Raw genomic sequence first — 25,067 nt, 5'->3', positions numbered from 1 at the left:
CATAGCCGCTTTCGCGCATCGACTCGATGTTCACATAACTCGTATGCTGAGACTGATATATGCGTGAGGAAAACGGCCTCTTCCATTCCTTCTCGATCTCAGTGTGGAGATCAGGAAGGAAAGGAAGGCTCACTTGAGCTGGAGGTCTATGGTCAGAGAGATAACGTTCGTCGATGCGACGTCACCTCCCTGGCTCGTTTCCACGGTAATTCGAGCCTCGCCGTGGCCCGATCCATTACCTCTAACAGCTCATCATACGCAGGGCAGGTGGATTGGGAAAGCTCAGCCTCAGCTTCTTCACTCTCCACATCCATTTCCTGCTCTTGTTGGGCTGGGCCCAACTGAGCACTGGCCCCTGGATCAGATGATATCAGAGAGAGGATATCATCGTCCAGTGGCTGTCTCTCGCCCGACACCGATGCGCGGAAGAGGGGAACCCCCCCTTCAGCCTCATCAGCTAGGTCCACCTGAGATCCCCATGAGCTCATTCTCCTCCGTGCCTCAGCAGCAGCGGGTCCTGAACCGCGGGAAACCGATGGTTGTCCCTCTCCCCTCGAGAAGAGAGAGACAAATGAGAGCGGAGCTTCTTCAGAGAAAAGCTCTCACAGTGCACGCAGATTGCCCGCTCGAGGACATCGCGTGTGTGCTCCTCGCCCAAACAAACAACGCATAAATCGTGTGAATCATCGGGCGTCAGAAACCGCTGACACGGATGTACACACTTTCTAAATGCTTCGCTAGTGCTCGCCATAGTAGGAAAGGAAAAGCTCTTACTTTGCTTTTTGGAATGCACGCTTCAAACAGACCGGTCAGTGAAGACGAAGAAGGTGAATGATGTGCGCTACCGGCGCCTACTTTGTACTAGTCGCGGCGGTAGTGACGTCATGGCTGTCGCCGGCCAAACAAGTTGGTGTTTTTTCAATGTAGGCTTCAGACACGGGTCACGACGAGGCGTTCCCCCCCATAGCGACCCCTAGAGGACGCAGTTCGAAGTTCCACGAAAGGGAATTTAGATGAATGTGGTGAGAGGGATAGATAAGACATTTACAATTATAGATAGACTTTTACAGTAGATACTGAATATAGATGTATGATCATTGAATAGATGGATGGATGGACGGACTGATAGGGGGTAGATAAGACATTTGCATATATATACGTATAGATATATAGATGTATGGCTGGATAGAGGGATAGATGGACATCTTGCCTATTTTTATCAATCATATTTTCTTTGGGCCTGAAGCAAGTGGAGCGTGTGTATGTGTCGCCTGTCACATTAAATAAGCTCCCTGATTTGTCTTGGTAGTTGCAGACGCAGGTGCAGAAGAAAGAGGAAACACCTGAGGAACTTTCACTAAACCCCTGACTCACACTTCAGTCTCTCTCTCCCCCTCTCTCTCTCTCTCTTAGCACAGCTGGATTGAACAGAATGATCACTGGCTTGAGGAGGACCAGAATCTGCTAGCTCCGCACACCGCCAGAGAGAGTGGAGAGAGGGAGCGAGAGAGAGCGTGCGCTCAACTATCAGGTCATCCAGCTCGTAAAATCTGTTGTGTTCTGACAACGAGAACAGAGAGGAGCAAGAAGACTTCACTTAACAGACACAACACACTCTGCGCTTTCAGAAATGCACGGATTATGGAAACATTTCATTGTTACACCTTACATTTTCCATTTTTCAGGTTTTTTGGTGACAGTAAAAGAGTAGCAGGAAGACTTCAGGAGTGTTTTCAAAGAGGACAGAATGAAGCAAACCTCTGGACTCAATGGCTGGATCAAAGATGCTATGAAGAAAAGAAGGATACATGACCTCTAACCGAAATTGGGAGGTAACAAACTTTTGTCTTTGAGAGTCTAGCAGCGTAAATAAGGGACATTATGAACTTGCATGCCAACATTTCAAAACCTGTGCCTAAAAGCGTCTTCACCTCTTCGAACCTCATGCCCTTTGACCCTGACACCTGGACACCGAGTCCGGACATCATGCTGGGTAATGTGGTTCGTAACAGTTCGTTTGGCTGTAACAGAAGTTGGGCTGACACTGAAGCATCTCTCTTTCCCAATTTATCCATCAGCAGCACTTCCAGTGAAAAAACAGAACTGCTGTCATGGCAAAGGTGCAATGGCGAGATGAGCAAAGAGGAGTTAGTTCGGAAAAACTGGGCTGCGCTACTGATTTTGGTTGTGGTCATTATTACGGTTACCGGGAACATTTTAGTAATCATGGCTGTCAATCTGGAACGAAAACTGCAAAATGCCACCAATTACTTTCTCATGTCACTGGCAGTGGCAGATATGCTTCTGGGACTTCTGGTCATGCCTGTCTCCATGGTGACCATTGTGTATGGTGAGTCTGCTTCGATTTTGACAGCAGTAATTGATTATGTTGGCAGTGATGTTTGGATGTGAGCTTTCACTTACACTGTTGTTTCTGAATAACAGTAATGTGTGGTACGCTTGTAGGAATCTCAATGTCATAGGACATGGTGTGTGTATCTGTCAGGTTGCAGTAGTTTCCAACCAGTGCATCGAAACCATTATAAAGAGTTATTGCTATATGAGTTTCCACTGGAAAAGTTTGAAGCACAGATATAAGAATAAGGGGAAGATGGAATTTCCCCACCTTCTTCTTGAAAATAATGACTGGAACAGCGGTCTAAGTCGGACATGAATTTGATCAGATTGATCAACTTTGACCTCAGCAAGAAGCATAATTTGATATCATGTCAAAGATGGTGCATGGCAACTGATGAGCATGGCGCAACATTACGTTTATAATCTAATCTTATGGTATAAATATGTATATATTTTTTGCTTTTGGTCTGCTGTTTTTAAAGCGAATGTAAGCATTTCACATTTGTGACTTGTTTTTGTCATAATTAGAATAAAAAAACACATTACATTCTCGTAAAATCATGGCACCATCTTGTGGTATATTCTAGTGCTGGGCTGTATGACCAAAATTGTATATCACGGTATTTTTTCAAAATTATACCGGTTTCACGGTACATGACTGTATTTTTTTGTCGCTAGGTTTGTCAGTATGAATATTCTATGGCAAAAAGCCACTAAAAGGGTCTGAAAGTTGCTAAATCTAGTGCTAAAGTCACGCTCGTGTGTGTGTGTGTGAGACACAGGAGCTGATGGTAGGGGCGGTGGATATTTATGGCGGTCAATGTGGATGAGTTCTTCTGTGTCATCACGTTCTATTAGTTCTACAGCTTCAGTTTCAGAACTTTCACACTTAGTAACACATACAGCTGTTCCCTCACCACAGTGCAATAGTGAAAAGGGACCCCTTTCAAACAGTGTCGCGTTCCGAACATTGTTTAAGCGACATACACCAGTATTGTATGAATTAAAAATTCATATCATAACAAAAATAAACACCGGTATACCGCCCAGCACTAGTATATTCTGGTATACCCCATCCAATCACCAACAAAATCAACACGATTGGAGCAGTGAAGGTACGATGTCTAGGGATGATGTGCGAGACTAGTCGACTAAACGCTACTGTTGCTGCTAATACTAGTTGCTTACGTTTTATTATATATATATATATATATATGTATTATAATATTATTTATATATGTGACCCTGGACCACAAAACCAGCCATGAGGGTCAATTTTTTTAAATTGAGATTTATACAGCATCTGAAAGTTGAATAAATAAGCTTTCAATTGATGTATTTGTTAGGATAGGGCAATATCTCGCCAAGACACGACTATTTGACAATCTGGAATCTGAGTGTGAAAAAAAAAATAAGAGAATCACATTTAAAGTTGTCCAAATGAAGTCCTTAGCAATGCATATTACTAATCAAAAATTAAGTTTTGATATAGTTACGGTAGGAAATTTACAAAATATTTTCATGGAACATGATCTTTACTTAATATCCTAATGATTTTTGGCATAAAAGAAAAATTGATCATTTTGACCTATACAATGTATCGTTGGCTATTGCTACAAATATAGCCTACCTGTGTGACTTATGACTGGTTTTGTGGTCCAGGGTCATATATATATATATATATATATATATATATATATATTGTATATACAGTATGTATGTATATACACTGCCGTTCAAAAGTTTGGAATCAGTAAGATTTTTTATGTTTTTTTAATGGAGTCTCTTGTGCTCATCAAGGCTCTATTTATTTGATCAAAAATACAGAAAAAACTGTACTATTGTGAGACATTATTTCAATTTCTAATATTGGTTTTCTGTTTTAATATACTTTAAAATAGAATTTATTGCTGTGATGCAAAGCTGCATTTTCAGCATCATTGCTCCAGTGTCATATGATCAGGTCTGATGAAAATTCAGCTTTGCGTCACTGGAATAAATTATATTTTAAAGTATATTAAAATAGAAACTGTTACTGGTTCTAACTGGGTTTTTTTGCAGTATTTTTGATCAAATAAATTCAGCCTTGATGAGCACAAGAAACTTCGGTAAAAAAATATAAAAAATCTTACTGATCCCAAACTTTTGAACGGTGTATATATACCTGTGTCAAACAATTAATCACGATTAATCGCATCCATAAAAGTTTTTGTTTGCATAATTAATGTGTGTATACTGTATATATTTATTATGTATATATAAATACAAACACATGTATGTATATATTTAAGAAAAATATGTTATGTTTATATATTAAATAGTTGTATATATAATATAAAATATAATATATAAATATATATACATGTAAATATTTTCAAAATATATACTGTATGTGTGTGTATTTATATATACATAATACATATACACAGTATACACACATGTATTATGTAAACAAAAACTTTTATTTTGGATGCGATTAATCGTTTGACAGCAGCAATATATATATATATATTACGAAGGCTACATTCAAATTACTGTCATGTTATGGTTATGTTTTCAAAATTAAATATTTTGAAAAGTGGATATTGCAGTGGACTATGCACTTTCAAAACGAGCAAGGTGTAGGAGTATTTTGGTTTTGGAGAACCTAAAACTGTATTTTGGCTAATGTTGATAACATGAATACTTATGTTTTTTTTGTGTGTGTGTGTGTGTGTGTGTGTGTTGATTCAAATGGATTATTTCAAATGGATTGCATATAAACACAGTAGTCGACTAGTCGGTTACATCATTTCCATTTAAATGTCTATGAGCTAGTCCTAGCACACATTCCTGTTCATGCCACTATACCTTGAGACAGACGTGATTGAACTTATACACTTCAGTGACCCCTTAAATTATGATATACTATGTAATATGTTAATAAACACTTCAGAGAAATCAAATTATGCAAATTTTTCAAATTACATAGCAACTTCTTGAGGCATGTAAAATCTAAACCAATTATATGCCCATTTTATTCGTGAAACATTGCTTGCATAAAGTAAGGTATGGTGTATTAACATGCAGAGTGTTTGAAGTGACTTTCGTAGCATACAGTATTTGTGGCATTTCATGGTTATTTTTTAACTTGCCACTGTTCTGACTGCATTTTAAATTTGAGTTTAGTTCACTGATTAGTTGTTTTCACTGTTCTGACATTTAATTTTCAAGTTTTTAATATATTTATGGTCATGTTTATTTATCATTCCACATTGTGTTGTTAATTTTGCTTGGATTCATTATCTGTCGTGTTTCATCGGGGAAATGTTCATTTCTATGTAATTTGCTATTTGTGTACTTAAAGTGGATGTGTTAATTGATCATTAGTGGCCTTGTATACACTGACGAGGTTATTTTCATGTGAATGGTTTGCTGGATGACATTGTGGATTAATTTAATTGCCCCTATATTTTATAATGGGTCCAAACACATGAACAATGCATGGTTTAGCACAAAAGATTTCATTTTCGTTCATGATAGAGTTTGTGTTTATTATTCGAGTAGGAATAAGAAATGTGTTTTTCTGATGGAGCTTGACAGTTAAATGTCATTGTCACGCTGCATTTCAGGCTGTTGTCTGTGTGCCGAGGCAACGGCTTTGAAGAACTCCAAGACAGAGAGGTTAAGATCGCACAAGAGTGTGCATGAGAGAAACATGCCACCCTCTTCACTGTTTCCATCTCTCTCTGTGACTCTCTTCTGCTCATCTGTCCCCTCTGTATTTGCTGTGGGAAGTATTAGTACTATTAGTCAGACTGTGGATGTGAATAAATGTCATGTCACTGTTTCTGGACAGAGTCACATGTAACAGCTAAAACCTTGTTAACATTTCAAGGTGTGTGTGTGAGTGGAATGACCTCTGCTGCTTACTAAATCGGTCTGTTAAATGGCAAGACAAAAGAAGCCATTAAAGATGATGTTGAGGGAGAATTTTGAGAGACAGTCTAATTATTTTCCGCTACGTAAATACTGGACTGATGCTATTCATTTCCATTGGATGCTGGAGACACTCAGCACTTTACCTGTACTCTTATGGAGCACTTTGTCTTTGTCTCCTGGCTACTGTGATTTTTTTGGTTTTGTTGTTCAGGAAAAATGAAAATATTGTTGCTCTAGCATTTTTATGAACCCTTATTCTGCCTAATTAATTGGCTTGATTAAGCTCTTTGTCCTTGTGTTTGATGGTTGAGTCACATTCTGTCTGATCCATTCTCTCTTTTTCTCTCTCGCTGTCTCACATGCATGCATGTGCATACACAAACACAGTGTTTCCTCAGATGTTGCTATTGTTTTACTGTTGCCATCTTTTAAGAAATTTTCTAACAGTAATCTGTATATAGATATTTGGTTATGTTTAGGTTGCATTGCATTGCAAATAGCGCTGGGCGGCATAATGAGTTTTTACAATATATATTTTTTTATAAACGATATGGAATGAGGCAATACAAATATTGATTCGAGTGACACAGACTGAGCTGCTGCAGGGAAAGTGCATAATCCAATTTGTCCTAAACATGAAATATGCTTTGTATTAAGGGTTTTAAAATTAACACGTATAAAGCGGCTTGCCCCATCAGATGTTCTGACAGATACATGGGCTGCTGACAGATAACATAGGCTATTTGCTCTGTTTAAAGGGTTTGAGATGTGGTGTATTCTTCAGTGCAAAACGTACATTTCACAGGTATAGTCTCCATCTGTAAACGTTAGAAAGTCATGGAATTATTTCCATTGTACTGTCCCGAGTGGATGAGACTTCTGCATGCGAGTCTCTGCTAAACTTCACAGACTTAGCGTTAATTTTGTCAGACCCTTATTCCTCATCTGGGATCGGGTAGAGCCCTTTAAAGCTGCACTGAAAATGCAATTTAGACTTTCAACCGTTGATCCCCATTGAAGTCCAATACAGGTGCATCTCAATAAATTAGAATGTCATAGAAAAGTTCATTTATTTCAGTAATTCAAGTCAAATTGTGAAACTCGTGTATTAAATAAATTCAATGCACACAGACTGAAGTAGTTTAAGTATTTGGTTCTTTTACTTGTGATGATTTTAGCTCACATTTAACAAAAACCCACCAATTCACTATCTCAACAAATTAGAATATGGTGACATGCCAATCAGCTAATCAACTCAAAACACCTGCAAAGGTTTCCTGAGCCTTCAAAATGGTCTCTCAGTTTGGTTCACTAGGCTACACAATCATGGGGAAGACTGCTGATCTGACAGTTGTCCAGAAGACAATCATTGACACCCTTCACAAGGAGGGTAAGCCACAAATATTAATTGCCAAAGAAGCTGGCTGTTCACAGAGTGCTGTATCCAAGCATGTTAACAGAAAGTTGAGTAGAAGGAAAAAGTGTGGAAGAAAAAGAAAAAGAAAAACAGCCAACCGAGAGAACCGCAGCCTTATGAGGATTGTCAAGCAAAAGCGATTTGAGATGCACCTGTATATCGAGAAAAATCCTGGAATGTGTGAGGAGCGAGCACATATGCATGGTTTCCAGATTGCAAAAATGAAGCAAAACCCCGGGCAGAAAAATTAATCCTTTTAACAGAGAGGCTCTAACTTGGGGATTTGAACTCTTGAAATCTGGCAACCGCACACATGAAAGCTTGCGTAGTAGAGGCACGTACAGCAGTCTGCAATAATTTTTTCTTCTTTTTTCGACAAAAATAAAAATAAATTTTGGTATATTTTTTATTTTTTTTAATAAGTTTTAGTCTCGTATTTTATCATCAACGATATTGCATGTTGATATAGTCATCGTTATTGTTTATGGACCTTAGTTGTGAGCATTTACAGCGCGTTTCTTTATTTGTTTGTGTTGTGAGTATTTACAGCTTGTTTTTGTATTTGTTTGTGTTGTGAGTATTTGCAGCACATGTTTTGTCAAACTGATGAAGATGTTTTCTTAATTTGCTGGTGATTTTTCTATTTGCATGTGTTTTCTGAAGTTGCAACACGTTGAGCTCTCTTGGCCACCGTAGTTTCATGCCCCTTGAGTGGGATTCAAATTAAGTGAGTTAAAAAATTTAAATTTTTACAAATATTGGTCCTTTTTTGGTGTTTTTTTTGTTTTTCATTTTAATTTTGATTAACATTAACTGTAATTTTGTTTTATTAATCTTTGATGTAATCAAGCATAATTTAAACGTGAACACTTGAACCGCATGAGTTGTGCTACAGATATGAATTGCAATGATAGCTTGAATCATGTGGCTCAGAGGTGTGCAATCTGAGTTAGGAGTTTTGACTGGCAGAAAATAAAATGAATATTAAAAAAATATATATCATAAGCAATCACCTAGCAACCATCCAAAACAGCCACTCAGAAAAACTTAGCATCTGCATAACATTGCGCTGCCAACCAAACACAACTCCCTAGCATAGTGACAAGCAAGTTTTGCACAGGAAAACACCACTTACATTTTCTTAATGTCTTGTCTTGTCTTGTTTGCAATAAGCTGATTGATCAGATGACAATTAGTGTGTCTTTGAATTGATAATGGGTCGATTCAGCAGCCAGCTGCTCTGTACTGTGCCAGCAATGGCCACATGCAGTCACAGAGGAAAGAAGCTAATCACTATAATACTGTGGGCTGCTCCCCCAGTTCAAGACTGCAGAACAGTGTATTTTAACACATATATTCTGATAAAGAACATTATATGTAAATTCAGAGAGACTTGAAAAAGGGTATTTCCTCATAGACAGATGTCTTTCATTAAAGGGGTCATCAACTGAGAAACCAAAATTGCCCTTGATCTTTTGACATATAGGAGGTCATTGTGCTATAAAAACATCCTGTAAGTTTCAGAACTCAAAACTTTCTCATTAGTCTAAACACAGCTTATATTGAAGCCAATCTGCCAAAACGACAGCTTGTGGAATGTACCACTTTATGATGTAATATTGTGGATAAGCACCACCTCCGCAGAAGAATATCAACGCCTGCTTCTACATCACTGCCTGTTTAGCCCCGCCCACCAATTCACACACATAGTGTCAATAACGAGAGGCGAACGCAGGTCTACGCAGAAATCAAATGATAAAGATGGCTCTGAAGACAACAAGACACTCTGCAGTGCCAAGCTGTGGAAAAACATTGTTTGCATTGCCTTCCTTCTGATCTCAACGTTAGGAAAGAGTGGATGAACTTAATGTTTAATGAAGTTCCAGACCGCATCTGTAAGAACTCAGTCCTTTGTTCACTTCATTTTACTGCGGATTTGTTTACAAACATGGAACAATTTGATGCAGGATTTTCAGAAAGATTGAAACTAAAAGACAATGCTGTGCCAACTATATTGAATCCGACAGTAATGATGCAACACAAGGGTGAGTTACTGTTTTTATTACGTGGTCACTATTGCTTTGTCTGTTAAACAGATCATTTGGTATGTACTGAGTATTTATGCGTTTTAAACCTAAATCACTGCAGCATCCATCTATGAAGGATGTAGGCTAGCAAACATACACAACTATTAGCCAATCATAGCAGTGGGCATTTACTTCTGAGTCTACAATCCGCCACATCTATTCAAACAGAGCGTTCTGATGAGGGGGATTAAAAACAGGACAGAAATCAGCGTATTACTTTTAAAGTATGTTTTTTATCCAAAAATCCTGATAATATGAGTGGCAAAGGATCAATTTAAAAAAAAAATTATAAATTTTGTCATCATTTCCTCACCTTCATGTCGTTCCAAATCTGTATGACTTTCTTTCATATGTTGAACATAAAAGAAGATATTTTGAAGAATGCTGGTAATCAGTTGATGGTCCCCATTGACTTCCATTGTATTTCTTTGCCTACTATGGAAGTCAATGGGGACCAACAACTGTTTGCTTCTTTACAATTCTTCAAAATATTTTGCGTTCAACATTAGAAAGAAATTTATACAGATTTGGGATGACATGAGGGTGAGTAAATGATGACAGAATGTTCATTTTTCCGAGACACACAAAGCCAAAGGTTGGCCGTTGAGCAATGTTGGGTGGTTTTTGAGCATCGTATACAGCTTAGCGAATGAGCCCATGAGAAAAAAACAGAACTGACGAAAGCAAACAAATAACAGAGTAAAGAGGGTACGCATAGACACTTGTCTATGCACATGGACATGCACATGGTCCGACACAGTTGCACAGTAGTGTCATTTTATATCTATTATCTATCCACCCACTTCAATTCCCTGTCAATTCTTTATTGTACTATACACTAAAAAGCAAAAAAAAATAAATAATAATAATTGAAAAGGGGTTATAACGGTAATGGGGGAATCCACAAAGAACGAATTGCAACTGCTGATAGTGCTATTTATTTAAGCAAATATGCAAATCATAAATGCACCCACAAAATGAGTCCTGAATGCAACTTGCACAGTACGTTTCTGCATCTTGGGGACTGTAAAGCATCTCTCCACTGCTGCAATCCAACCATCTGAACTGGCTCTTTAAAATGCAACAGGTCTACATGTATGATTGGCTATTATCATTTGATCATCATTTTATGATGATATTTAATAGAAGCAATCTTCACATTATCATTTGAGGGAATGTCTTCGTAGAGACATTTCTGAGAACCAGTGATGAGGATCAACGAAATGCCACTGAAACGTCCACTGAATCACTTGTAAACACAGACGGATTCCACTTTTCTTAGAGGAGAGCAGAAAGGCTAAAGTGCTTTCAAACGAGTGGAGATGACAGAGAGAGCAAGAAAATGTCACATCGACCAGAGATCTTTAAAAAGTCCACGAGAGCGGGATCACATCTGAAGCAGAAGGGGTGATAATATCTGAGAGGAACTCCCATTGAGTTTCAGCAATGACTTATTAGAGCCGTGACAATGCGCGCACTGAGTAATCCAATGGTAATCAGAGGCATTTTATAAATAGCAGTGCGTGTTTCTAACCTATTATCCAAACAGGTAAGAATAGTTGTGATTGTGTGTCCATTATTTCAGAGAAGGCAAGGGAGAGAGAGAAAAAAAGATTAAATACATCTTATTAATGGCCCTAAAAGAAGGTGACTATTAATATCCAAACAACAATTTGGATATGACTGAATATCCAATGTGACTGAAGCAAATAAAGCAATAAAGCCATGAGAGGCCATGTGCTATTGTTACTATACCATTGTTAATGATAATTAATAGTGATAAATACACCAGTTTTCAATGAATAGCTACATTTATTGTAATTCCTAAGTCTGACTTTAGGCTGTTTACAGTTACCAAGCAACTTATCATGTTAACATAGAATGTATTGTATTACTGTGCCCTAGCTATGTCAGAATTTCAGATATATTGTAGTCTTTCTTATATGCTTGTATATTTTGGTCTTCATTGTTCCTCTTTTGTTTCTGTTTGTTTTCCATAGATCCGCATGGAGTGACAGTGAGGGAAGCCAAAATAAATGGGATCAAAATACTCACAGACACTAATTTCTCCCTGATTCTCTGAAACAGGGGTGGGCAAACTGGCCCCTTCTAGGTCACTTTCCTTCAGAGTTTAGCTCCAACTCTAATCAAACACACCTGAACCAGCTACTCGTTGTCTTCAAGACTACTAGAAAGCTACAGGCAGGTGAGTTTTATCAGGGTTGGATCAAATCTCTTCAGGAAAGTGGCCTGGAAGGGCCAAGTTTGCCCATCACTGCTCTAAAACCTCTCAATCTCCCAAACGGCTCCACAGCACAGCTCTGGCATAAAGTCATGTCACCATGACGATAGAGTGTTCCAGAGCAACACTCAAAGCTCAATAGCTGCCGTTAAAGCTGGGCTCACACTACAGGAGTTTTAAAATCCTAACCGATTATGAAATCTGGTTGCAGCACACACATAAGGAGAATCTTTGCAGATTATCTTCTCTCAAATCTTAAACATGCACACACTACAAGATTTGAACATCATGGCGCATCACACACTACAAGGTATTATTAAGATTATCATGCCAGAGGGAGCGCCTCACGTGATCGCCTCGTGACCAGGGGCGTGTCTACGTGGTGGCCAGGTGTGGCACCAGCCCCCCCTGAAATCTGGCGGGCCACCCCAGGTGCCCCCCCCCACCAGATATCTTGCGATAGGCTTGTTTTTAGTAAATGTCTAATGGCATCTGGCAGTGGCGGATCCTGTGTAGGCAGCTGCCTAGGGCCGCTTTCTTCTCTTCTTTATACTTAATTTTAAGCGGTTTCTATAATGTGATCTTAATGACAAATGTCGAGAGTGCATAATGTTACGCAATCCATGTAATGCGTGAGCAAGAATCTCACCACAAGAATCTGCAAGCGGATTTCCTTCACTCATACAAAACTGGACGTGTGCTTTTAACTATACATTGTTTTTTTATTTCATGAATTGGCTCTGCTCTCACTCAGATATTGTGTGTACACGCTCAAACGTTGTCCTCGCATCACTGAACACCAGAAGAGCTTTTTTTTCTAATTCAGGTGAAGAATATAGGCTTTTCTTACTAAATGGAAGCAAACTGGTTATAGTCAGCCTTCTCTAGTTATTTATTTAATTATTTAATACTTATTTTAATTAAGTGCTTAAATTGTATATATGCATTTATGAAATTATTTTATTTAGTGCATTTGTATTTTGTTGTTTTTGTAGGCTATACAATAAAAGCGTACCAACCAGAAATAATCACTGAGGGTGCTTCTGACATTAGAGAGGGTGCTCTAGTCTTAATGCACATTTTCACATATTTTGTCCCATCTATTGCTATGGTTATCACTTTGTCAATCACCACTACTTCGAGAGCGAATCCAGCATAAATATGCAGATGTCATTCCCGAAACTTTGCAACGTGTGTGTGGACGAAAAACAAAGTTCTACATTTATGAATTATTGCCTAGAAAGCTTGCAAAGAGCGCTCCTTTTTTAACCACTAAAAACTGTCACTCTTAGTTCATCGTGATCTCACAAAGTTCTGTTATGACCAATGAATCTCACACTGTGCAATTAATATATTATTAACATCGTCTCTGTATGTTATAATGAAAGGATTCGATTGTGATCAGCACAGAACAAAAACTGGTGTGTGTCGCAGCCATTAGGTAAACCACCATACATTCATGAGGATGATGAAAGTGTTTTAACTTGAGTAAAGCCCCCAGACCCCCTGCTCGTGACTCCCCCTGCCACCCCCATACACGTTCAAAACTGAGGCGATTTCACTCCAGCGCTTCTCTTTCTCCTTATGGTTGTGATACGTTTTCGACACATACAGACAGTCGTGTTACTACAAAACATCAAGAAGCAGTTTCCTCCGTCTCCACTATACAATGGAGCCGTACAGCAGCTGTTTTGTGGTCGCGCATTGGCTATTGTGAAAGTACTGACGTAATCATATAGCCGTCATCATCCCGATTTCAATCCTAAATATCAAACATGTTTGATATGTTCGGGGCGGCCCCGGTTTGTGTGCGAGCAGATCGGGAGGTGCAAGATTCGATCGGTGAACGCCTCACATTACCAGATAATCCGCGCCGAACATCGGGAGCGATCGAGGAGCTCGACAAGATTTTTGCTCCGATTCTCGGGAGGGGGAAATCGGGGCTAAAAATCCTGTAGTGTGAGCCAGGCTTAATGCAGCACTGATGGTTCTCTGGCACAGGTGGACTCTAGGTTGCCACGGCGCTCAGACTAAAAAGAGTGGAGTGACTTAATGAGCAGCATGAAGGGCTAATGACGAGCATCTGCGTAGACACTGAAATATATCTTTCATTTCATTCTCATTAGGGTCGTGGCCACTTTAAGCACTTGACACCTGTTCCACATCAGTAATGGCTGCTTAACTATTCTCTGTTGATCATACACCTGCATTATAGATCTGGGGTGGGTTGTAATATCTTCTGGATGGATATGGATAGCCATCATCACTTTCCTAAATGTGAGCTGCAGCACTTTTGCGTCTGCTGTTACAGTGTAAAACCCTGCGTCTTATTTACTAACCACCCGCAGTTCAGTTTAATTAGGCGCTAACTGTGCTGGAATAGCACATTCAAATTGTATTCAAATTCAAATGTATATTCAAATTAAGTCTTTTTTATTATTTTCAGCACAAACACGCCTCCTCTTTATGTAAATTAGGATTACAGATTGTGTTTTTTTAAAAATAACTCACTGCTATTTGCCTGCCGCAGTTAGCGTTGCCAAAGAAAAAGATTTTGGTCATGGGAGTAGTTATTTATCAAACAAAGATCAAATAATGCCGTTATAACTAGAAATGTATCCAGATATGTGGTGGAGTTAAGAACATGTTCGCATTTTTAAGATTATGTGTAATAATTGTTTCACTAAACCAATGCAAACATCGTGTGCAAATAAATAATGCTATAATTCATTCACCCCTGAATAATTCAAGGAAATAATAAAAATGTACATGCTTACACTAGTAGAGGTAAAACCATGTTATTCCTTTCAACACAAATTATAATTACATGGACAGATATCGAGTAATAAAGACTTACTTTCATGTTGTTCCTTGCACAACACTATGTTATGACCTCAAAACAATTTTAACATAGTCCATGATTTGTAAACTAGTACATTTTCATATTTGCATCACATAACCAGCATTTCAGACATAGTATACTTGCTCGAGAGCTCATCTGGTACAGCACTGCACTTGCGATCCAAAGTGATCGGGAAAAAGACCTATGAAACATGATTCTTGATAAAAAGAGTTCAAAGGCATGTATAAGCAAGCTAAAAAAAAGCCATGGTTGCTTCAGCAAATTATCTGTTATCTCACATTTACTTTTTAAACACTCGGTTAGATTTGATATAATTGGTCAATTTTTAAAAAATGCAATAGAGCACTATTAGCACCACTCACTGAACATTTAATTTCCGCACAGCTATATTATGTACGGAATGGGGGTGGGCAATATACCAGTAGATGTGATTAACAGGTAGAAATTTGTAAACCGGTAGAAATTTTGGACTATCATTTCTATCGCGGTTACACACTCTGTGCTACATGGTCACTAAATGTATCCTTTGCACGTGTTTTTAAACATAGTGGTATAAAAACTAGCGATTTCAAGCTGTTAAAACGCAATCGGAAGCGAAAGAGAACTAATTTCGCTATATGCACGTGTTGTCAGACAGTTTCTGAGTGCTGTCAGAGAAGTGCACGCACGTGAAGACGGTGCTAATAGAACACGGGAGTATTGAACGGAGTTATTTTTGCCACTTTATAGGCCTTGAACGGTTAAATACATGCACTTGTATGTGTCAAAATGCACGTCCTTGCAAGTATCCTTGTAAACAGAGTAATTTAGGTCTTAAGTGAAAGCAAACAGCTGAGAAAGAAATCACGTGTAGCAGTATATTGGATCAAGGCAGCTCTTAAAGTAACAGCAGTCTAATATTCCTGCTGTCTGTCATTCATGTTAATCAAACAACAAAAGAAAGAAAAGCTCTCAATTAATTTTCAAATTCTTATTTAATCGCTGACTGTTTACTTGTCTTCAGTGGGCTTGAGTTTTTTTTTTTCTCTTCCATTTAGGCTATTCGTTTTTTGTGATATTGACACTGGTGACAAGACTTGTGACATTTCTATGGTATCAAAATTGTTTATATCATAAAGACCTTACTTAAAGCAAAAACAACTATATTGTGATATATATCATTATCGTGAAATAAAATTACTCATACCGTGATATAAATATTTTGGTAATTATCGCCCACACCTAGTACGCAAAAACCTAACAACATCAACAAAGTAAAATCATTGCCAGATTATATGACCATATATGTCGCACATGCTATGAAAAAATTGGTTTGTGCGATTAATAAATTTACCACTGTAGCAGACGTGCGATACAGTTTTGCATGTTCATTACAGAGCCGCTGTTCTGACCTGCTTCTGAGCGAGTACACATGAAGCGTGCGCAACTTTCAAACAGCGCCTGATTACTAGACTTAAGTTTAAGACTTAACTCAACTTTTAAGTTGTCTTTGGCATCTGATTGATTTTGCGTCTAATACTGTCAAAAACACACAAGGTTTACATATAAGCACAGTTAGTTATGTCTAAAATGAAAGTAAACAGTTCAGAGAGAAACGGATGCGTGCAGCTCTTAATGGGACAGTACTAAACATGCTGCCGCTTGTCATTAAAGGGATAGTTCACCCAAAAATTTAATTTGTTGTTATTTACTCACTCACATGTTATCCCAAACCTGTATTAATTTATTTCTTGTGCTGAACACAAAAGAAGATATTTTGAAGAATGTGGGTAACCAAACAGTTGCTGGTCCACATTGACTTTGATAGTAGGAAAAAATACTATGGAAGTCGCTGTGGACCAGCAACTGTTTGGTTACGCACATTCTTCAAAATAATTTTTATGTTCAACAGAAGAAAGAAAATAATTCAGGTTTAAAACAACTTGAGAGTGAGTAAATGATGGTATAAAAATAAAACACTATGACAGAATTGACAGATAGATAACAGATTTTTCATCCCTTTAATATTAATAAAAAATAAATATATATATAAAAAAAGAAAAATCCCTCACTGCTCATGACTGATGAAATTTAATACAGTTGCTTAAAAAAATTATAATTGATGTATATAGTTTATATAGTGTTTTATTTTAATATTTAATGTTACTTCTAAATACTGTACCTGAAAAATAAAGCACTGTTTGTTTTATTTGCATATTATGTGTTTTTGTAAATCTATATCTTTTGTTCTTATTTTCTAATAACAAAGATAAAATAATGACAAAGATTTTTATCTTTGCCCCCTTTGGCCTAAATGTCTGCCATTCTTTTTTATTTTATATTTTGTTACCTTGAAAGGCTTTTTTTTTTTTTACAGGCAACTTGCAAAATAGCAAAACCAACATGACAAAAAATCGTGATAAAACCGTGAATCGTGATATTCCTGAATAAAATGGTGATATGATATTTTTGCCATATCGCCCACCCCTAACTTGTGCTACAACTGTTTAGCCTGTGCTACAAAACTTTCAACCTCTGTAGCACCAGTGCTATGTGAAAAAAAGTTAACGTACAGCCCTGGCCAGACTGACGTTCATCTGTTTAGGATAAAACTGAATATGCTTTTTGAGACCCTGACTGGAAATTTAACTTTGAAAGCGTCATGAAATGCACATGAAGCAACATAATGTCATTTTGTAGAAATGTTGCCACAGGCACTTTATTCCACTGAGCCTAGGTTGAATAATAAATAGTTCAAAATGTAATATATAAATAATGCATATTTAAAAATTATAATTTCATAATGTTTACCATTATATCTTGTATCCTATCACGACGCCAGGTTTGACACCACATTAAATTTTTGCTTCAAAGACATAATCTAAGATTTATATGGACTATTTTTCAGATTTTTTTTTAGAACGTGATAGCCACTGGTCACTGAATGCTTAAGGCATCAACATTATTTAAAACATGCATCCAGTCATAAGGGCAATGGCAATTATTTATGTGGGAACTCATCATCATTTTGAGTTGTTTGCAGGACAAACAAGAGGTAAAGAGACAAAGTGAAGTAGTGAGAAAGGTGTGTGTGTAGGGACAGGAAGGGGTGATTAATTAGTCTGATAGATTCAGGGCTGCTTAACGAGGCAGAGGATGAGTTCAGGAAGGGTCAGGGAAAAGGGGGTGAGCCAGTGGTATTGTAATTATCCTTCCACCAACACAAATGCACACGCATACACACTCCTCATGACATTACAGTGAGATTCCTTCCTGCTTTAGGCAAATATCAAATCTTTCTTTTTTTCTTTTTCGACATGGTGACACACAGTGACGCATGTAATCATACCCTCAGTGGTCATTTCACTGGCATCCAGCTCAAATCAATGCTTACATGAAATGCATTTCAAAATGTTCTGGCACTCTAGAGTCAAGTCTTTGCTAAAATTTCTCATTCAGCCTGCTGAAATCTTGGCCTTGTGGTCAAAAGGCAAAGCTTTTAAAGTGGCAGTGATGTGCGTATGTGTGTGTGTTTTCATGTTTTCAGAGAGGCTGTATGGTTAAATTCGCTGTAATAGCATAAACTGCACTGCAAACACATTCCGTAGACTGATTAGTTTTGCTTTGTTGTTTTCGGCTCCCATGACCTTCCATTGTGTTTTTTGTCAATGGGAACAGAAAGTGTTTAGTTATCAACATTCTTCAAAATATCTTCTTTTGTGATCCACAAGTCATTCAGGTTTTGGATGACATGAGGGTGAATGACTATCCCTTAAATTTACTATATGCTAATACAATTTTAACAAATGAGAACATTACCAAATGGAGGTTTTGCCAGATTTAGCTCAGTTCTAGGTTCGGATTTGTCCCAAAAATGTGGTACACACATGCAGACTCGTACACACTTACTGCTTTTTAAGGTGTCCTTCAACCAAATCAGGCTATTATCCTGCTTGGCCAGATAACATTTGGCTTTCCTCTGAGGCACAGGCACAAACACTCTACAGATTTGAGGGAATTTGTCAGGTTTTTGTTAGGTCTGAGTATTAAACGAGGGATGATTACGCCTTCAGTAATTAGGGCGTCCCCTGAGTCTGTACCGATGAGCAACTCCAATTAGACAAACTGTCTGAAGGGTTTTAAATCGAGTATCTGCCCTTCATTGTTTCTCTTTCCCTTTCAGTCACGAGCACAAACACGCATGCATGTATCTAATAGACAGAACACGCATACACGTTCACAGCCATTTTGTATTAACGGATTATTAATTAGCCTCTGGTTTTGATGCGGCGTCTCTTGTTTGAGCTTTATTGAATAAAGCCACAGCTGGTAGAAGCCTCAGAGTGGAGAAATGGATGGCGTTCTTCATCTCTCATAGTCTATTCATAAGCACCTCTTCTGCCTGCCAGTGATTGACCTTTTATTCTTTTACTTCTATATTTTCCTGTTTGTGCTTCTTTCATCAAGACTTTGATTTTTATTTGTGCCATGATGCATACCGCTACATCAAACAGTCCCCACATCTTAATATTCTCTAAAAAGAACTTCATCTCTTCATATCATAAGCCCTGATCCTCTCTCTCTTTCAACCCATGCTGTAGGCAATTCCACGAAATGGGGTATAAAATAGGCCTGAAACTCTTTTTTTATTATTATTTTTCAATAAATAGTCATTTAAATGAGGTGCTTAACCTTCTAAATATGTTGATCAATGGGAGAAGATCAACCTATATGACCATTATATAAACAGTAGAATGTGCATGCTGTCAACTGAACATAAACAACGTTAATTACGCTGATTACGTTCTGGGGTACTCTCCAAAATGGCAGAAGACGGTAACTCGGGGAGAAGAATTGCTGAATAAATTGTGTTATTATTGTTAACTTTGCGCACAAAAAGTATTCTCGTAGCTTTGTAAAATTCCGGTTGAACCACTGATGTCACATGGACTGTTTTACCGATGTCCTTGTTACGTTTCTGTGTGTTGATCGTGGTAATATCCTTGCTGTCTATGGAGGGTCAGAGAGCTCTCAGATTCCATCAAAAATATCTTAATTTGTGTTCCGAAGATGGCCTTACGGATTTGGAACAACATGAGGGTGAGTAATTAATGACAGAATTTTCATTTTTGGGTGAACTAACCCTTTAATACTGTCTAAATACAGTTCAAAACTCTGATTTGTGTGGTTTTACATTTTTGGTAATTAAAATGTACTAAAATTAATTTTAAAAAATTAGTAATTTAAAATAATTAAATATTTAAAAAGACCCTTGTCGCAAACAATTTTTTGTCCAAAAAATTCTCTATTGTGTGGTTTCATTACAATTATTTATCTGCTCCCGATCGAGACAGAGCGTCCCTGAACTCAAATCGTAAATATCAAACATGTTTGATATTTACGACTTGAGTTCAGGGACGCTCTGTCTCGATCGGGAGCAGATAAATAATTGTAATGAAACCACACAATAGAGAATTTTTTGGACAAAAAATTGTTTGCGACAAGGGTCTTTTTAAATATTTAATTATTTTAATTACGACCCTTGATCGGGCTGCCTCTGACGTGATACCCGCCATATAGCCAATGAGAGCGAGCAAGCGTCACCTACTGGATGTTGCGTGCTTCTATAGCTGAAACTTGGCAGCCACAAACATGCCATGAAAGCAGAGAACATCACCCATATTCTTTTTTATACTTTGTTTTTCACTGTGAAACAGAACGTGCGCCAGGAGAGCCAGCTGACAACATTGATTGTCCTCTGTTTGTTTTTCTTATCTAGTCACGTTTGATCTCGCGAGTGTCCGTGAGATCACGTGTCACTGTGAAATCGTTCCTACAATCAACAAGTGTGTGGTCTCGTGGTCTGGTCGAATCATCTAGTGTGTGCGTTCAGAGGATTAGAAGGCTAAAAATCGGTTGAACTGTCTTCATGTCTGTGGTCCCCCGTGGTTTTAAAATAGTTTAAGATTTGAAAATCATCTAGTGTGCGGCCAGCCTTAACCGATTTTAAAACCATGGGAGACCACAGACATGGAAACAGTATCAGGTGTTACGTCTCGATCCTGGAGCAGTTAAATAATCGTAATGACATCACACAATAAAGGATTTTTTTTGGACAAAAAATCGTTTGTGACAAGCCATGAACCGCTTGTGGAACGTGTGGAACACACCAAACAAACTAGCCCGACAGACACTCGCCGATGACCCGATGATGGCCGACCATCGGCTGGGTGTGTCTCGACCTTATCCGAACTTTGCTTTCAAAAAGCAAACCATATTCACAGAGAGTAGGCTACCAGTATAGTTTCAATCTGTGTACTGTTATATGGCTACAACCAAATATGTTTAAGTTTGAGCCGTGATTATGGCAGCCTGCATTTAATGTTCATAGTAAAACGTATCTTTCTTTAGCTAGTGTGTCACCCAGACATCTTTTTATACCTCAGTTGATAGTGAAGGCAGGAGAGTGGGGGAGCGTTTCAAAGCTAAGATAATGTAGTTTATCTCCTGTGCTGCTGCGTGTATTTTAGCTGAAGCCCACACTGATATTTTCTTCTGCAGAGAAATTCACAGAATCGGTTTTTGAGTGTTGAATTTAACTTCAGGGAAACTTTGAAAAAACACAGTAAACTGTAACAGGTAATGCTATCAGTATATTAGAAACACTGAATTGGACCAGAATGCTAGGTTCGCTACAGAGGGCAAGAATAAAAGTATGCACATTAACAACGTCATACACAGCGCCCGTCATATAACAAAATATTACGTTTGCATTTATTTGTTATTAACTATTTTTTCCCGTTCATAACATAATCATATCACCCTTTTTGGGTATTTTAAATGAAAATATAATTATTTCAAATTACATTTATTATTTCTGATCAGCTCAATTCTGACCTGTGTTACAAAACACAACACAACTAGGGAAACTAAAGTAATACTGCGGCTCTGCTGAGGTACAATCCAATATCAAACTTGAGTGAATTCTGATGAAGAGTGATGTTTCTAAAACTCAGGTGTGTGATGTGTGATCTTTGTTTTGGTGACTGATGATCTTTATCATATTTTTGCACACAAGCTCTGTACATTCATTCATCCACATATGACCGTTCTTCCCTTCACTTCCTTTCTATGCATGCATCCCATTTCCTACAACTCCTCCTCCTGTTATCCTCTCACCAATTTCGTTCATTATATTTTTCTACCTCATTTCCTCTTCCCTTGAAAGACTGTTTTCTTTGTGGCACTTCATTTGTTTTGGCTCTTTTGGCTTAGCCTTTGTGCTTCATTTCAGTCTTTTGTCAGTGACAAAATAAAATCTAGTGAAAGCGCTCCTTTCATAAGAATGTACCTGACAGTTACTGCAAATTGCTGTAAATGTATTATTAATTAAATATTTCCTCCCTTCACAGTTTGTGTCTGTGTGTGTACTATACAAAGTGCCAGGAAGTATTAAGACCGAAATTTACAGTTTCACTGATGAGTCTTTGGTGGATGGTCATTTTCTGCCTGACTGCCCAGAGCAGAGTGAGCTAACGCTATTGCACTCACAAAACTGAACTAACTCCTCACCAGTGGCTTCAGTGTGCTTGGATGGATGGATTGCTGGACAGATAGACAGAAGGACAGGCTGACACAGTGGGTATACAGACAGATAGATAGATAGATAGATAGATAGATAGATAGATAGATAGATAGATAGATATTATGGCCAAAAATATTATCACAATATTTTTTTCATATCATACATTATAGATATTTACCACAATATTGATGTACTGTTATTGGGAAAGGAAATACTTTCCACATGTTTGTTAGACCTTGTGAATAAATATAAACATAACTTTATTTGTTTGCAATTAAATTCCACAGAGTGAAATATCTTTTAATTTAGGGCCCCATAAAATCGTGAATTCTATTTTTTTTCCCTCCATTTCTGAATTCTGTGTTTTATGATTCAATGCAAATTTATTTAAGTGTCCAATTAAATGTTATTAATAAAACCTTGACAGTTTGATCACTCTTTTAAAATGTAATCAGTTGAAATTAATTTACAACAAAACTTTGCATTTTTATTGTCAAGCACATCAGAAATGCATAAATGAATGAAAAATACCTTGGATATATGATATTCCATAAAAATAATAATATTATTATTCGAGAATTATATTTTAATATAAAAAAGTAATATATTTCTGTCATAATTTCTTCAAGTTAAACCGGACTTTTATTTTGATGGGTTGTTGTGAAGATTTTTCAGTTTTACTTTGTTTCAATGAGCCTCATTTACAAACTAACGTACGTAAGTGGGCATACAGTTGTTTCTATGCAAAACTTGGAATTGATCAATATGGACGTGAGTGGTGGCTACGATCAAATCTCACATCAGGGCTCAACTCGTGTACACAAGTTTTTGAGTTACCTGAACTTGCATGTAGCATAATAAATCTGGTGGAGAATTATATAATAACAGCATTTTGTTCATTTAGATTATTTTCCTGACTGACAACCAAAGCTCAGTAGTCGATCGTTAACCAGTAAGATTAGAATGTAATTTTTTTCAGGGCTTTAGCTTTATATGCGCGAACAGCAGCAAAAACAACAGACCAGGATTCACACATCGTCGCATCACACACCTGCAGCGCTTCTGTGAATGGAGAAAAACTGAAATTAAATCAATTAAATGTTATTAATAAAACCTTGACAGTTTGATCACTCTTTTAAAATGTAATCAGTTGAAATTAATTTACAACAAAACTTTGCATTTTTATTGTCAAGCACATCAGAAATGCATAAATGAATGAAAAATACCTTGGATATATGATATTCCATAAAAATAATAATATTATTATTCGAGAATTATATTTTAATATAAAAAAGTAATATATTTCTGTCATAATTTCTTCAAGTTAAACCGGACTTTTATTTTGATGGGTTGTTGTGAAGATTTTTCAGTTTTACTTTGTTTCAATGAGCCTCATTTACAAACTAACGTACGTAAGTGGGCATACAGTTGTTTCTATGCAAAACTTGGAATTTATCAATATGGACGTGAGCGGTGGCTAAGATCAAATCTCACATCAGGGCTCAACTCGTGTACACAAGTTTTTTGAGTTACCTGAACTTGCATGTAGCATAATAAATCTGGTGGAGAATTATATAATAACAGCATTTTGTTCATTTAGATTATTTTCCTGACTGACAACCAAAGCTCAGTAGTCGATCGTTAACCAGTAAGATTAGAATGTAATTTTTTTCAGGGCTTTAGCTTTATATGCGCGAACAGCAGCAAAAACAACAGACCAGGATTCACACATCGTCGCATCACACACCTGCAGCGCTTCTGTGAATGGAGAAAAACTGAAATTAAATCTATATAAGGAATGAAATAAATAGGACTACACAAAATATATTTCTCTTAACAAAAGGGAAAAAAATGTGCGACAAATATAGGCTACGCTTGTTTTTGTGACACTCTTAAAGGGGTCATATGATGCGATTTCAATTTTTCCTTTCTCTTTGAAGTGTTACAAGCTCTTGGTGCATAAAGAAGATCTGTAAAGTTGCAAAGACTAAAGTCTTAAATCAAAAGAGATATTCATTATAAAAGTTAAGAGTCAACCACGCCTACCTAAAACGGCTCGTTCTAACACGCCCCCACATATCTACGTCACGATCTGGGAAGATTTGCATAACGCCTCCCAAATATTTACGCAAAGAAAGAAGGCGTTACTTTTATTCTCGCTGTAGTATTGTTGCTGCCGCCATGTCCTGAAGGCACTGTGTGTTTCATTGTGAAAGCGAAACTACTTTGTTTGGCCTTCCAAAAGAGGACGATATCTGCTTCGTCATGCCTAGAGCTGATCCGTGCTGGTCGCTGAGGAAATACATAAACTTTGTGCTGTGGATCGCCGGATCGGCTTTCACTGTGGACAAAGCGGAGTCCAGCCCGGGGTCGTCACATATGGTTGCCGGCCGCTCCTTCGTCAAATCCGCTGGCCACCGCTCACTCTAGCCACCGGCCGCCGCTCACTCAAGGCCGCCGTGTGTGAGACGCTGTGTGTTTCGTTGTGAAAGCGAAACTACTTTGTTTGGCCTTCCAAAAGAGGACGCGACTAGAAATCAGTGGTTAAGTTGAACACCAGAATAATTCAACCAAAATATTCAGATGTGTGCAGCACATTTTATGGAGGACTGTTT

At 37.7% G+C, this 25,067-nt stretch overlaps 1 protein-coding gene across 1 annotated transcript in view; it reads left to right on the top strand.

The window, feature by feature from the left end:
• The first annotated feature begins 1,881 nt into the window (after positions 1 to 1,881).
• The window catches only part of htr2aa (5-hydroxytryptamine (serotonin) receptor 2A, genome duplicate a), a 33,776-nt gene continuing 10,590 nt past the window's right edge, over positions 1,882 to 25,067 (top strand). The window contains exon 1 of the mRNA XM_016238750.1: positions 1,882 to 2,350. Coding sequence (XP_016094236.1) covers positions 1,882 to 2,350 — 469 coding nt within the window. The remainder of the gene's footprint in view (positions 2,351 to 25,067) is intronic.

This window comes from Sinocyclocheilus grahami, unplaced genomic scaffold, assembly GCF_001515645.1.
Source record: "Sinocyclocheilus grahami isolate Dianchi unplaced genomic scaffold, SAMN03320097.WGS_v1.1 scaffold547.1, whole genome shotgun sequence".
NCBI classification, from domain to species: domain Eukaryota; kingdom Metazoa; phylum Chordata; class Actinopteri; order Cypriniformes; family Cyprinidae; genus Sinocyclocheilus; species Sinocyclocheilus grahami.
The sequence above is the reverse complement of the archived record's forward strand: the minus strand, read 5'-3'. Positions and strand labels throughout refer to the sequence as shown.